Source organism: Mastigoproctus giganteus, chromosome 1 (assembly GCF_048544385.1).
Source record: "Mastigoproctus giganteus isolate SK-2022 chromosome 1, ASM4854438v1, whole genome shotgun sequence".
NCBI classification, from domain to species: Eukaryota; Metazoa; Arthropoda; class Arachnida; order Uropygi; family Thelyphonidae; genus Mastigoproctus; species Mastigoproctus giganteus.
In genome coordinates, this window is record NC_143575.1 from 206611869 (window position 1) to 206629208 (window position 17340).

The following is a 17340-nucleotide window of genomic DNA, read 5'->3' on the forward strand; positions in this document are numbered from 1 at the left end:
TTGCACTCTTCACCCACTTCAACTGGATGCACTCCCTTAAATTTAATATGCTTCTTAAATAAGAGCATAACCCCTCCATCTCCTCTTAGATGTCCTGTCTGTCCTTCCTGCATACATTGTACATCCCATATTCAAATTCACTTATGCCTGAGTGACACCATGTTTCAGCTATTCCTACAATTACTGCACTTGATGACTGAATTACTACTTTAAATTCATCAAATTTATTTACAATGCTCCTAGCATTAGTATACATGCACATGTTCTTACTCTTAATTATCCTAACACAGCCCATATATTTATTTGTTCCATGATGACATACACAGCAGTGCCTGAAGACCCAGACACCTTGCTTTCCAGGCTGCTGTATGTACCAATAGTAGCAGTGGAAGAATCACTTTCACCTCTGCCTGAGGCTCTAGTTAAGCTATTAGTCTGTGTACCTCCTGAAGCTAGCAGTTTTCCAACCCACCTATCACTGTCTTAATAGCATCATCAAATATTCTTGCACCCATTCAAGTGTATCCCATCCCTGTGAAAACAGTCACTCCTGTTAAATGCTGTGAAAAAAGTCTACCCCACAAGCCTTGCACATTCTATTTAGGGCCAAATTGACTGACAATGCTCTCAACATATAATCGCTCCTATAGTGCCTGAGCAGAATTGCAGACACTTTCGAATTAAATCCTAACTTGCGACTTTTTTTCAACACTGACCTGTACTTGTTAAGGAAGTCCTCAGATCTCTTACTCTTAATATCATTAATGCCCACACGCACAACGATATCACCTTTAGTGCCCTTAAAAGATTACATCTGCTCTACGTCATCAACTTTTGCTCCCTAGCATGAATACCCAGGTTCTGTTTCACCTATCCTTCTTGCACAAATTTCTTGTTTCTCTGACATTAGAGTCAACGACAATAACTGCCTTCTGTGAGACCAGAGCATTCTGCCTTAGAAGTTGCCGGTGTTGTCTGATACATAAGTGTGAGCTGTGGCACTGAGTTGGGCAGCTGAGAGCTTAATGGGTTCCTCATTTAAATCCTTCGAGGGCATATATCCTATTGTTAAAACTAGCAAACACCCATTAGAACACTGAATTGGCATCTCATTTCTTCACCCCCCTGCACCTAGCAGACACAAAGACATCATATATGCATGTGCATATATATATATATATATATATACGCACATGCACACACACCTTTCATGGTTATTGTATTATGGACCCATAGTTTACCGCCTAAGGCACATTTTAGTCTCCTTATATAAAGAGCTGACAATGATTATTTTCCCACATTTTTCATAACTATTAAAATATAGCATAAAACAGGATACTGTCTTATTTGTTTATTAATCCTCATCTCAATTATGCTGCTTGATAACTTACCGTATTTCCCCATGTATAAGACACACCCTTTTTTGAAAAATTTGGGGTCTAAAAACTGGGTGCGTCTTATACAGTGGTTATAGGTTTTTTTACTTGCATTTCCCACTTTTTCGCGCTTGTTGTCTTTGCGCTCATTGTTTCGCACTTGTTACCGGTATATTAAGTTACGTTTGGCCACATTCTGCCCAGAAATGGCTCAGAAAAGATTTTCGTACAGTGCTGAATTCAAGTTAAAAGTGATCCAGTTTGCAAAAGTGAATGGAAATCGTGCTGCTGAACATAATTTTGGTCCTCCTCCTCCAACTGAGAAAACAATCTAAGACTGGCTACGGGAAGAAGACTGAAAACGCCATGGCAGAAGAAGGCCATGAGAGGAGTGTCAGCAAAATGGCCTGATTTAGAGAGGGAATTGAAGATATGGATTGAAGAGCAAAGGGCAATTGGAATACCTGGAGGCTTGACATCCCAGCTCCAACCACTTGATGTCAGCATTAACAAACCCTTCAAAGCTGCCATGAGAGACGAATGGAACCAATGGATGAAGTCTTCTGGGGACAATTTGACACCAGCAGGAAGAGTGAAGAAACCAACTATAGGAGAAGTTTGTACCTGGGTGAAAAGATCCTGGGATAATATCAAGATTGAGATCATTGTCAAGCCATTTAAGAAGTGTGGCATTTCAAATGCCATAGATGGAACTGAGGACGAGGCAATATATGAAGACAGTGATTCGTCATCAGACACAGATGAGGACAAGCTAATGGACGAGAGTTTTGACAGTGATGAGGAGTTGTATGAATTTTATGATGAATAAAACTTGAGTTCAATAACTTTAAGTAATACTTTTTTTTTTTTTCAAATTTCGGGCCCCAAAATTAAGATGTCTTATACATGGGGAAATACAGTAATTAACTTTATGGAAAAAAATTAATGTTCCTGACACTACATAATTAATACATAGTACAATCAAAAAAGTCCAGATTCTCATTTTAAATGTAACTTGGCCCAAACACTGCAACTATTACTGCTCCTTAAGCAGTAATGCACTTTTATGAACACTGGTATAACTGATACAATTGAAACAGCTGGACAGCTCATGCATTGAGAGTGACTTGATAAACTTGTGCAAGAACTTTTCCAAAATTTGATATCAGTATGATCTAAAGTTGACTATTTTAGAGTGTAAAAAAATATACTTAACATATACTTAACAATGTTAAGTATATGTGAAGATGGAGATTGAAACTTGCAATTTTACAACAGCAAATCATACTATGTTTATTACTGTGGTATTATGCAGAAAGTCCTGAAGGTTCTTAAATGTACATGTTTAAGTAGGAGTTTGGGGGAGGGGGGGGGCAATTCATAAAAGATGTTTACATTAAAGTTAACTTACCTTTCTCATCTCGGCTTATAACCTTCAACTCTTTCACAGCACTATAAAAAATTAAAGTTAATTATATTTGAGAACAGGTGTGTACACATAAATAATATTTGAAATTCTCAAAAAAAATTCCATCCAAAGAAAGACTGATAGCTTAGTTCAGTTTTACTTTTAATATTCAGATTCAGTAGTTTTCAGAAATTCAGCTAGCACAAATAATGAAGGGGGGAGGAAGAGAAACAGAGAAAGGGGCAAAAAAAAAACACATCTGAAGATGTATTTATATTTGTGGGTGGGGAGAAAACTATAAAGTGGAACAATCCAGATAATTTAGTTATGGTTCACATAGTAATAAAAATATTTAACTCGATACCATAAACAGACAAAATTATAGTTTTTTAGGTCTTAAGTATAAAACAATTACAACAATGAAATAAGTTGTTAATAGTCAGAAATTTTCTCTAAATCTTACATTTCAAAATCTCTTTATTATCAAATCTCAAGAGAGCAGAATAAGAAACGATATAAGTTTTAAAATCCAAATTAGCAAAACAAAATATTCTGTTATGCTAATTTTTGTCTTTTATAATATTAGAAATTAAATTTATAAATCATTAAAATTAAAAAACTATTTTAAATAATGGCTGCAACTGGTGGTTGTTAACAGAGGACAACATACAGAAATTATCAATCTTCCACTAAATATTAAAAAGAAAGAAAAACTTAATCACAGTGACAATTTAATAAGGGAAAAATTACCAGACCATGTCTAAAATCTGTTCTACTCTGTACAGTTACTGGAATTGCAAATGCGGCTACAAGTATTGGGTAGTTCACTGTGTGAAATATCACACAGTAGACAATATGATATTAGAGAATATTTGTATTTTGCTTGACTACCACCACGGCACACCTCGTAATCTAGTTCATTAATGAAAATAAGCAGAAATAAACAATTTTTAAAAAAAGTTTAATTTTTCTTGTGTAAAGAAAAAAAGACAGAAAAACTGAGTCTTTGCAAAAACACGGCGAAATTGTCACTAACTATACTATGACAGTGAGAGGGATGAAAAAAGATGAAAGTGAATTAAAAAAAAAAAAATGGATTCTCTTTTGTAAATTTGGAGGGTTGGCAGTTATGATTTCAATATGCAGTATACTCATGAAAAGTAATGCTTTCGTGATATAAAAAAAAAAAAAAGCCCACGGCTATTTATTCTCAGTAGTGCCATGACCAAAACAGCACAGTTGTGGGAATTTTTTCCCCCTTCTTCAGTGAGTGAGTAAGCACCATGAGGGTACAAGAAGACAACTGAAGCAAATATTCTCATAGTACACAAAGGACAGAATTTATTTAGTATTTAATTTTTTGCGTGCTATCATCAATAGGTATAGACATACATAAAATATGACACTTATCTTTGCTCTTCTACTACGTTTTACTTATTAATAGATGAAAGGATAGAAAAGATACCGGGATCTGGGGCAACACTATGCTTTCACTCCCCCCCCCCCTCGCTAGTGGACGAATCCCCAGTTGGTAAGTATATAGGTTCAATGCATTCATGTAGATGGTAATTTGATGTCAGTATGGATAAACGTTGTCAGTTAACTGACTTTGAAAGAGGGATCTGACACAAGGGTTGCTCTATCGTGGAGGTGGTACAGAAATTGCACTATACCTGTTCGACAGTATCAAGAATGTATCGGGAATACGCAATCTCTGGAATAACATCTCATGATGGGCAGCGCTGTTGGGGGAGGGGGGGGGGAGGTGCTGGATGAAGGTGGCCGCTGCCTCTGTCTCGCATTGTTTCAGCGAACCGGAGAGCAATGGTGACACAAATCACTGCAGACTTCGAGGGAGGTGGCAGAAATGTCTCCACCAAGACCGTCAGGCAATGATTAGCCGCAATAGGTTATGGGAACTGCCAACCTACCAGAGTCTCACTGCTAACACCACGACACAGGACTCCGCCTCAACCGGGGGGGGGGGGGACAACGGCACTGGACCTTGGATGATTGGAGACGGGTCCACCGGTCCCGTTTCCAGTTATTTCGAACAGACGGGAGGGTGCTTATCTGGTGGAAACCGCAGAAAGCTATGCACCCATCGTGTCAACAAGGAACTTTTCAGGCAGGTGGACAGTCAGTAATGGTCTGGGGTGTGCTCAACTGGCAAACATTGCGATCTATGGTATGTTTAGACACATCTCCGAACAGTCCAGATGTGTTCATCCATGCAGGCCATCTGCATCCCTTCATGGTCATCATGCACCCACAGGGCAATGGACTCTTCCAGTGGGACACATGGAATGGCCTCCCTGTTAACCGGACATGAACCCTGTGGAGCATCTTTGGCATGCTGTGGAAAGGTCCATTCAAGTTTTGGATCCTCCACCCAGGAATGTGGCAGAATTATGGACAGCTGTGCAGCATGGATGGATGGAAGTACCTGTGGAACACTTTTGTCGACTCAATGCCGTGTGACTGCCCTTATATGGACAAAAGATGGGCCTAGCCGTTACTAGGTTGGTATCCCAAGAGTTCTCTCCACTCAGTGTATGAGAGTTACATAAGGTGTGTGAACATAACATGGTGCATCCTTTTTTTTAGGTCTCTGACTGCAGAAAATTACTAATTCAAATTGGATAGTGCTCAAAGGCAACATCTTGATTTGCAAAAAACTGTGTTGATGGCACTTAACTGAGAATAAGTATCAATAGCATTCTCTACCAGGGCAGATTTACTTATCCGAAAACCGAGGTTAAGCGATCGATATGTTTACCTGGAGATTGTTAACACAAAGTATCATTGCCGATACTCAAATAAAGAGTATTCCTTTCTCTTGTTGCCTTTTAATATGCCAGTGCAAAAAACATTTATACAGAATATCCAGAAAGGCTCTTCTCGATATGAATGGCCAACTCACTATTTCCAGTCAATATCTGAAAATTTTAAATATCCCCCATTCACCCATTGTAAGACATTATTTATTTGTCCATTCCACTTGTCTGTATAGTTCTTTATTATAGTTATCACAGTCATTTTGGCCAATGTCTGTCAAGCCTTCCATGACAGATATAGTTCAGAGGTCTAATTAAATTTATTAGTCATCAATTAAAATCAAAGTGATCTTAAAATAATTTCCAGAAATCTGGCAATTTTATTCACACAAATCATGTTGGCTAATACATAGCTGACAATTCTCCATATATACAGTGGAAAAATCCTGCTTTTTGCCTAAATTTGGCCCTACGCTGTTGTAATGTAGTTGGCGTGAGTATCTCTTTTGCAAAAGTTCAGTTTTCTTCATCTATCTTTTCATAAAATAAAAATATTAACAAAACTATTTTAAAAATATTGATTTTTATATATATTTGTTAATCAATTGACTGGCAGGTGTGCAGTAGTAGGCTGTTACTAAATACAAATACAAAAGTGTTTTTTCTGTTATGCACAGTCATTTCATAATAGTTTTGTAATGCAAAGCTAATGCACACCTTTCATTGAGATACCAAATAAATAAGATAATTTTGAAGTCATATACATTGGATTATTGTCTAATGTCATCTGAAAGAATCAGATGTATTGTAAAATCAGAAAAAGATATGGTTGCCTTGTGTTATTTCAATTTCCAGTGGCACAAATGCAACAATCAGACATTTGGAAATAAATACCTATAACAGTGTGCAGTGTTGAGTTTTGATATGTGCCAAGTTTTTATTTGCATAGAACAGTCTTCCTCAGAGCTGTGCTAATTATGGAGGCAAGTTGTTTATTATGTGTATCCCAGAGTGAAATATGATATACAAACATATAATATAAAAAGAAATTGCAGGGATGATGGAAGAACATGTAGTGATACTGCAAAAAAATTCTGTTGCTATAGGTGGCAGTAATCAAAGTGATTCCAAGCTACATTCCATTGTGATCCTTTGTAGTAATAATACTAGTAATAAAATGGCCTTCTCTCAATGTGAATGCTGGCAGTGGGAGAAGGCTATTTTATTACCATTACTAACTTAGTGTTGACAATGTGTCTGTTATGGTAGTCCTAAAAAACTGGAGTAGCAAGGGTATTAAAAGAGGAGTCTGAGCACTTGATGTCCTTAAAGTGGCTATTTTCTTCACCATGTCTGTCCTCACATCTACCTGCATGTAATAACGCAGCTACAATTGGATGGCTTTTCATAAATTTTTTTTTGAGACATACTAAATTTTATGAAAATCAGCTCAATAAAAATCTGAAACTTATTTTTTCTCTGTCTGTCCATCCACCTGTAATAACCCTACTTGGAGGATGGCTTCTTGTAAAATTTTATATTTGTAGAATGATTTATCATGACATCTAAAACTTTGTTAAAAATTGAACCAATAGAAGTACAGCAATTACTTTTATCTCCCCTTCCCCCACGCATAGGCTATCTGTATACTATATGCTGCAGATGAAGTACCAGGTGCTATGTACATTATCATGGCCTGACTGGAGGAAGAATGGGCAATATGGCAAATGTGCAGAAACAATGTTCAGATTAGCACATAATTATTGCATTTTGTTGGGGTTTTTTAAAAAATTAACTCATTGATTATCACTATTTGCATCTGAAATGCAGTGCACAATGTTCGTTCTTCTTCAAACCTTATCCAGATTTGAAGTTTATATTTTCATCTTATAGCTGTGAGATCAAGCTACTGAAGTATAAATTAATTCAAGGTGATGCATTTATATGCAGTAAACTCATGAAAAGAACAAATGAAGGTTTGCAATATAGCACCGTTACCATATCATCTCATATTGGAAGTCCTTCACAACAAGATAAAGTAACCAATAACTGATAGCAATCATAATATACTGATGTGGGATTTATTTAAGACATAACTGCTGTCAAGGGTAAAAAGGAAGACACTTTGCTTTCATAAAGATGACTACGGCGGTCCTACACAATTTTTAAATTCATTCAGTGAGACCATCTGATGACGTTACCAACTGCAAATTCAGTGAAAATCAATCGTGGAAGTTACTAAGCTTTTATACCACCTAACAGATATTCCTCTGGGTTTAGACCTAAATAGATATCGAATGAATTTATGAGACTAGTGGTAGAGAAGAAAAATGCATGATTATGGTTATAAATTATCAGGGAACACAGAAACTTGGTATGCAATCAGATCACTGAGGGGATTAGACAAGGTGAGGCAGATAAGCCTTTCACTAAGAATGCAAAGAATTCTTTGTTTATGTTAAGATTGGAAAGGAAAGGGGTGGACCATATTTGCCCACTGATTATAAATGGCACAACTACTGATGATCCTGTTCTGATGGCTGACAAACAGAATTATTTTGCCATCTACATTAGGACGTGGAGGAGCTTAGATGGGAATGCAAGAAGTATATCAAGTGGGAGTTAAATGACTGTGGTAAATCAGAGGAAAGAAAGGAAAATTCGTGAAGTTAAAAGCAAATAATGCACCTAGGGTTGGCAGAATCAATCCAATCATGTTAGAAACAGCAGCAGAAGAAATAAGCAAACTTTTCACCACAATTATGAGAGCATTCAGGGAAAGAGCCTGAATGAGAAAGAAGAAAGGATGGACCTGTGAGTTTGAAGTTGGACAGTAAAACAATACTGACTGGTTGTAGCACATGTTCATACTGGTGTGGAAGAGAGAGAGAGAGAATTATAGAAGCCAATTCAGAAGAACAGTGCCCATGGAAGTATCTATAGAAAAGGGTGTGCAGCAAAAACAGAACATCAGAGAGAGAGAGAGAGAGAGAGAGAGAGAGACTTTATTAGAGATGGGTCATTAACCTGCCTAAGATCCGGGAGCAATATTCCATGGTAGGGTGGATTTAAGATTTGCACAGAGTGTGCAGCAAGCTTGGAATAAAAGTAACACCCAGAGCAAAGAGAAAACCCAATTTTTTATATGTAGAGGAAGCAATATTTGTAATGTGCTCATGGCAAGAGAGATTAGAAGTCACAGTAATCCCTAATAAAGAGATACGTGATCTTGTCTAGAAATAAGTGTCACTGAAGATAAGTATAGGAGGCGAAGAAACCTTTTTTGCAAGGTACAAGACAAGAGTTTTAAAAGGATCGAATTGGTAGTGGATATTCGAGAAGTTGAATGTTTGACCAGGGCAAGGTTTCTCAAACTGGAAGGTAGAATGCAATGTGTATCATCAGCAAAACTATGAATAGGATCTCTAGTCAATGGGAGAAGATCATTAATATACAAGAGGAAAGGAGTAGGGGAAAGGAATAAACATTGAGAGAAACCTGCATTAGTGGAGAGAGAGCAGTCAGGAAAAAAACCAGATACCCAATTATAAAAAACAGTTGGAAAACCACAAGATGGGCACGTATTTAGGAGACCTATAAGCCAAACACAATCAAAGGACTTTGAGATGTTGAGAGCAACTGCTTGACTTTCGTCAAACTTTCCCATTGAATATGTCCCTAGATGGGTAATGTAAGCAAGTATATCACAAGAGTACCACCACAATGATGGCATCCATACTCGCAATCACTAATCAGATGGAAAGTTTCTAGATAGTTTAGGAGTTGGCAGTTAATAGATTTCTCCCTTAGTTTGGAAAGAGAAGAAGTTCAATGGGATAATAATTGGATGGGAGGGATTTGTCAACTTTTTTTAAGAACCGGTTTGATATGAGCAATTTCCAAGCAGAAGGGAAAACACCTGTAGAATAAAAATGTGTAAAAAAGCAATACAAAACAGGGGCACAGGTTTTAAGATCAAGTGGAAAATGGAAAGTTTCTAGATAGTTTAGGAGTTGGTACTTACTTTTCGATTACTTTGGAAAGAGAAAAAGTTCAAATGGGAGGATAATTGGATGGGAGGGACTTGTCAACATTTTTTAAGAAGTGGCTGGATATGAGCAATTTCCAAGCAGAAGGTAAAACACCTGTGGAATAAAATGTAAAAAGGCAACAAACAAGAGCACAGATTGTCAGATCAAGTGGGAAAATACCATCAGGACCTTGAGCTTTCTTAGCATCGAGACTGTTCAAAGTTCTTCTGATATCATTTTAAAAGAAGACAGGAGGCATTTAAAAGAGTGTATTGGGAATGGTAGGAGGTGGTTTAACAAGATCATCAATACAAGTCAGAAGAAAAGTAAGATGCTAGCAGGTCAGCTTTATCTTTAGCTGAGGTGGCAACAGACTATTTGGTTTTGACAGAGGTGGGAATAAAGATGGGCAAAAGTTGCAGCCAATAGTCTTAACAAGAGACCAGAATGCACGACTACCATTCAACAAGTTTTCTACTCTTAGCATGTGCAAAATATAATTAATTAACTGCATTACAACTGTTGCAAGTATTTGTGTAGGCAAAAAATTAACCTGGATATTTGGATGTAAGCCAATTAAGATATACAACATTCTTATCTTGAACAGCCATAGCAGATTATTGGAAAACCCAAGGTTTAGATGAAGGACAAGATTTTAGGGTGGAGTGTGGAATAAAGATTTCATCCCTACAAGAATAATTTCACTGACACGATCCGGGCAAATGTGGACATCAGAAGATTTGAAACAACCAAGGAAACGAAGAAAAGAAATCTCAAAGATCATCCCATTTTTCATTCTTGTAAGGCCAAACAATGAGAGGTTTAGAATGGCCATGAGAGAAAGGCTCCGTTGTAGAAGAGACCACCACCAAGTTGTGATCTCAGGCACCCAGAGAACCACTCACCTTGCCTTGACCATGTACCTAGAAGGATTGTTCGTGAGAAAAAGATCAGACATGTTGGCTACGTGGTTATGACTGTCTGGTATTCTGGTAGGTAAATGAATAATCTGTGCAAGGTCATCAGTAATTGCAAACGCCTCTCAACTAGCCTGGTCTGTGTGACTACAAAACGGAAGCCAGCTGGAGTTCTGAACATTAAAATCACCAAGGAATATTACCTCACCATTAGGAAAGTTAGACTGGAGAAAGTCAAGTTTCAAAGAGAGGAAGTCAAGAGTTAAGCAATTAATGGAGTTGGGAGAATGATATGGGCAACAGATGAATTTGCCAGAATGTGGTAGAGATATTTTAAGCCAGAGAAGGTCAAAAAGAGGAAATTCCAAAATTACTGAGTCTTTGACAGGGAATATCAGAGTGGAAATATGCACCCACTTTGAAGCAAAAGGAATTGCATAATTAGGAAATAATTAGGACAACCGAGATGAGCAGTGGTTAATTCAACTGATAGTTGATTGTATCAGAAAAATGTGGGATTTGGCAGACTAAGCAGAAATAGGTATCACTGAGATTGGAAACTGAGACCATGTACATTTATAAAATGAATGAAAATGTTTAAGCCTGAATGAAGTAGGTCTCTTCATGTGGCTTGATATCATAGAAGGATGCTGCAGAATAGGAGCAAAAGTTCCCTACAAAGATAAAAAAATTTATAATAATAATAAATGATACTAGCACAACAATTATTGGTGAACTGTGCACACTATGGAGAAGTATGGAGGCCCCCGATTTCACAATGCATGAATTTACATCTGCATATATGTGCTTTGAGGTGAAGGCTGGAGAGGTCCTGAAAGGTGAAGACTGGAGAGGTCCTGAAAGCCCATAGAGCATGCTCAGCCATTGCAAAGTTTTGAAGATCTCATCAAGAATAGTACATGATATTATCTACAGGTTAAACCCACTTTAGTCCTTGTGCCCCCACTTCACAAGTAACCAAATTGAAATGTAATACATTACACCACCCACGTATGTAGGCACTCTTGTTTCAATTGATATAAAACATCAAATTTCCATTATTTTATAAACAATAAAAATCATTTATCCAAGCCTTTCAAATCAACAAAAACATTACTCTGTAAGAATTATTTATTCAAAAATGTTATACTGGGACATCATAAAATTTAATAAGCATCATCAGAAATAACTAAACTGTAGATGCTTAAAAATTCTAATTAACTTGATTACTATTATATTCACTGAATTGGAACTCTCCTCAATTTAAGCAGAGTTCATCTGCAGAGGAAAGAATTCAAAACTAACCTCAAAACTTTTATAAATGATTTTTAATTTATGTTTTGAGAGAATAATTCATAACAGCTATTTACATTAAGACTTCAAAATTAACAATTTACAAGAATAACATTAACAAATACCAAAAAAATATATTACTGTTGTATTATTTTACTGTTTAATTAGATCTAGCACACCAATGTGGAATGGTTATTTAAACATGAAAGAGCTTAAATTTTATTAGCATCAAGCTGATTTTCAGATGTGTATAATTTAGGTTCTGATCATATTAAATTGAATTTGTATTTCTGAATATTTGCAAAAAACAACTTAAATATATTTTTCACAATTTCCTATTAAGCTCTATTACAATTAAATTCAATTCACTTTATGAACCAAGAAATGTTTCCCTTTGAACTTCACTGCATATTTTGTTATATCTACTTCAGAATACAATTTTCTGGTTCCATTCAAATTTAAACAAAAAAAAATCTTCAAATTTATAATCTTTAAACTTCAATTAGCTATATATATACTAGGAATGACAAACTGTAGTTTGTGAGCTGCATCTAATTACGTGCTTTAAGAATAACTATGCAGAAGAATAAACCTCTCCACTTCTTTGTTAGTCATTTTAATAACATAAAATAATACTTAGTCAAATTGAAAGTTAGTACCCTCACTTGAAATTAGTACTTTCCTTTATATTAATACTGAAAATACAATGAAATGACTGCATAAACATATTGCTGTAGCATGATTTTCTACTTAAAGTGTTCAATGCCAATTATCTGATGAGGTGGGACAATGACTAACAGTTACATTCATCAACTAACTATTGTTTATTTCCGGAAATTTTAAAGATTTCCAAGCATTTCAATTTAGGGGCTCAAACTTGAAAACTAACTTCACAATATCTCATTCTACTATCTTGTCAGGCAGTTATCAAACCTATCTGCAACTGCAAAGAGATATGTGCAAGAACTGGCGATTCTGACTTAGAATATTATTTACATAGAAGCATAATATTATTTCTTACCTTAGCCCAAATAACTTCAGCTTTCTGTCATTTTCATTTTTGAATTTGACATTCTTGCTTTATTTTGTCTGGAGGATTGTTTTGTCTTCTGTTGCACTGTCTTTTAGTTTATTGGTCATATTAGAACATATGACCAATAAAGTCTCCCAATTCTTTGATCTTCATTTAAAATTTTTGGCACCATCTTGGCATACACTCTTCTAACAAATTTAAAGTTATTATTAATTTTTTTTTTCTGTTTATACTCCAGCACGACAACCAAGTCAGTAGAGTTTACAAGAAATTGTCAATACAAATATTTATCGGATTTAGTAGCCACGGGCTTGAACCCCGGTCCACCCAAGGAACGCGTGCTTTGCCCTGACGCTCCTGACCACTCGGCTATGTCAGCCCTAAAGTTAAAATTTGTCTGTTTCTTTGTACATATTGAGTTTTGATGGAACCTTTCTAATGCTTAAATGGTGATCACTTCTAATCAATATCCTTGCTCGGTCCACATTTTCATTGATATCAGAGAGCCTGGCTTTGAAAAGGTTCCACATTCTCTCTTCCTTCTAAAAATCTTTTATGCCATCCAAACACACAAGCTCTTAAACTTGATGTAACAAGTCAACTCTCAGTTGGTGTTTTCTTTAGTTTTGTTAAAAATTTGAGGTTTATTTGTTGTTTGATTCCATTGTCTGTTATTTTTCTGGAAACAGACAAGGTAATGAAAACCTGTCTCTCTACAAAGCAAATAAGCTTGTTGGAATTTGACTTGCAGACAACTAGGGAACAGTTCAACATCAAATGCTGTGTGTCACTCTTGTTACTTAGTAGCCAAACCTTGTATGTAAACTTATTGATAAGCAGTGCAATTCACTGAGAACTAAACTACCAAAAGCAGTTTTAACAATTAATTTTAATGTCATAAATCATGTATATATAATATTAATAAAGAAACACGTGCAGGACATTGACTTTGAGATTTAAATTGTGCAAATAACTTGTTAATGAAGTGACAAGTAACACCCACCCTGTACATTTCTAATCGCATCTAATTCCAAAAAAAAATAATGTACAGAAAATGGAAATAATTATACAAACAACTGCATCCTGAAAACTAGTGCCAAAAAAAAAAAGTATAAGCTCTCAACTAAAAGAATTATCAACATATTTAAATTACAAGTCAAAACATTCCAGTTTCTATGAATCACAATAAAAGTAATAATGTAGCTTTAAACAACATCGTGATACCACTGCCCCATGAGACGTCTACGTTTTTTGAAAATTATAACACTAATTATTGATAGTTGCAATTTTAGGGTATTGTTGTTTTAGTAATTTCATTATAACCATTCGAGTTAAAGGTCCAAAATCAAATTTAATGAAAATTTGATAATTACGATCAAAAATTAACCACTATCAACCAGTCCATTAAATATGATCACTCCTGAAAGAAACTAATATAAATAAATTTGTAAAAAAAAAAAAAAAAAAAAATTGGGGGAGGGGTTTAAACACATGGAACTTCAGTCTCCTGGATCATACAGTAGTTTTTCCACTTATCTGGATAGGTATGGGTTCAAATTGTTTTGAAACACTGGAGGAATTCTTAAAGGCTTAAAGGAACATGAGTAGTTAGTTTCTCATGAGAAAGCACTATTTTCCCTCCCACTAGTTATTCTGAGATTTTTGACCCATACAACACACAAATCCATCCACATAGGTTACTATAGCCTAAAAGACCAATGCATTATAAGTAATATAGACTACAAGACAAATGCTTTGTAAAGTGCATAACTGAATTGAACAAAGGACCCTTAACAGAAATGTTATCATTATTACACATTTCAGGAGGAAAATTTATAAACAGTGTTAATATCTGTAGAATCCAAAAAACCCAAAAGAAGAGTAGATGTTTAATGTCTGTTACCAATAACCTGAGAAGTCCAATAAACATGTCATTAATGAATAACATGTCAAAGCACATACCTGCATGGAAGTGGTGATGCTTGGTTGAGGGTTTGGGTTGTGTAGAATTTGTTCCAATATAATTAAAGCCACAAAGAACAGGTATAAAAGTTCATAAAGTATGTATATTTTATTTTATCGACTAATCATTAGAGCAATGTTGGCATGAAAATTCCTTGTTAACAAAAAACTGTTTTCTAAATTTTGACCAATGGCCCAAGGAAATAAACTTAGATTTATATCTTGTACAGTTTGAACGGCAACAGATGTAGATATCATTAGGTGCAACCAATAAGACTTTATTAATGAACTCTCCACTTACATAATAAGTGATTAACATCGTAACGAATAATATCTGGAGGAATTCTCAAAGGCCTCCAACTGTGCTACCATGAATAAATTAACTCCAGTTACATAATATACATGGGATTTCTGTAAAAATTGGTTCTCATTTGATAAGGTACAAACAACAGCAGCTTTTCAATATAGAAGCTGGCACAATTTCTGGTTTATTGGACTTTATTTTTATATAAAATTTTCAAATCTGAGATTTTTATTGCAATTGACGTACTACTCATTAAAGAATAAATAAACGTGTAAAAGTCATAAGCAACACCAAAATGCTACAAAATAAAAAATATATATAATTTTATAACAATTTTAAAAAAAAGATAAAATCTTGTATTTCATAAAAGCAACAATATTAAAAAATTTTGCATTAGTAGCGGCAAATGATGCAAGAAAGTAAGCTAATACAATATCAGCAAAAAAAAAAAAAAAATTTCCATATCACATGTCCATCCCTCTCCAGCATTTAAACCGTTGAACTTGCTGAGCAAGTTCAACTGCTAAACATATATAAGGTGGAACCATGTAGTAAAAAATTCATTCCTTTCTTTCTAGTGTTACATAGGAAGTTTTCGTTGTGTATCTTCACATTCTTTGCCCCGAGACCTCTCGTAATTTACCTTAGCTTGCCTAACCTCCATTGTGACTTAATTGCACATTAGTTTATATCTACTGTAGGATTCTGTACCACTTGATAATTTATATGCATCCCATAACATTCTTTTCTGCTATAAGTCTCATTAGTAGATCTGACATCTAATGCAGTCTAAGTCTTGAACAGTATTCTCTTAACTGGCTTTTTTTTTTTTTTTTTTTTTTTTGTTAGTTGTTGGCGCATCGGCTTCTGTGGCCATAATGCACCTCCCAAAGTTTTTTCATTTTACTCTGATCCAAGCTCGAGGCAGGAATCGAACCCATGACCTTTGGGTTGCGGGGCAGACACTTTACTTACCTGGCTAGCCCTTAACTGGTATAAAAAGCCGAGTAGAGTCTATGATTACATCCCTGGATGTATCTTTATTTAGAATTTGGTAATAGTAACTTCGTCAGTTTGGCATAGAATTTAAAAACTGTCTAAGACTACCTTTACAAAATAAAAGGTCTTTCCTTTTGCCCTTGAGTGTAATTACATATTTAACTAAATCGCACAATACACTATGATTGTGCTACCTAATGGGTTTTTAACTGCATATTCTAAATGCATGATGGGTCACTGCTGATAATGATATCAAGATCTTTCACAAGCTTTTCCCCATTGCCTCTCTAAAATGCTGGTGTAGGAAACATTTATCCAATAATCCACAAGTCTTGCTACTGTAAGTGGCCAACCCACAAGTTCCAATCAACATCTGGAAAGTTAAAACCTCCCATTATAAGACATTTGATTTATTGGCCCACTTTACATATCTGTAAAACTTCTTGCTATACTCACCAGTGATTAGACCTATAACACATTCCTCTTATTTCTGCATTCCAAGTGCTTATGTCACACAAGAGTGACTCCAAATTGCACTGGCCATTCATGTCAACTGGGTACACAGCCTTAGATTTCATGTGCTTAATCTAAGAGAAACCCACCCCCTATACCTGTCTTTTCTGTACATAATGTATTCCCCATGTTCAAATTCTGAATCCATTAAATGTGAGTGATATCATGTCTCTGAACTCCACAGTGTCAGCATTTCAGGAGTTGACCAGTACTTCAAATTTATTTACTATGCATGCTCCTGCAACTGATGTTCAAGTTTAAGTGAACAGTTGAGCTTACTCACTTAATCACCTTTAAAGTACCTTTCTACTGCACACACACTTGCTCCTCTGGTCTTCCTAAGTTATGAGGCATTCTTTAAAATTGTGTTTTAAAGTTGGATTTTGTTGCATTAGACTCCTTGGGTCATGGGGGCATTTTTGTGTGCCATTCAAGTGATTCCACCGTGGTCATGAGTGAACACCCAACTCTCATCCCCAGCGACCACTTTTCTTAGAAAGCTGGAATCTGCATAGATTTTTTGAACAAATCACCAGCAATGGTTTTCCTGTGGTTCATTTGACCTTCTGACAGCAAGCATGGAATAAACTTTGCACTCATGTGACACATCCCTAAATCTTGGACTGGGACTGTGTGTGTACTGAGCCTACACACAGTTCAACTTCATGAGCAATTACAACATTCATCCCTAAATCTTGGACTGGGACTGGGTGTGTGTGTGTGTGTG

At 35.7% G+C, this 17340-nt stretch overlaps 1 protein-coding gene across 2 annotated transcripts in view; it reads right to left on the bottom strand.

Moving 5' to 3' along the window:
* Positions 1-17340, bottom strand: part of LOC150091473 (uncharacterized) — a 189736-nt gene that overhangs the window by 79351 nt on the left and 93045 nt on the right. For both annotated transcript variants that reach the window (XM_090375758.1, XM_090375749.1), the window contains exon 7: positions 2788-2828. In XM_090375758.1, coding sequence (XP_090231884.1) covers positions 2788-2828 — 41 coding nt within the window. The remainder of the gene's footprint in view (positions 1-2787; positions 2829-17340) is intronic.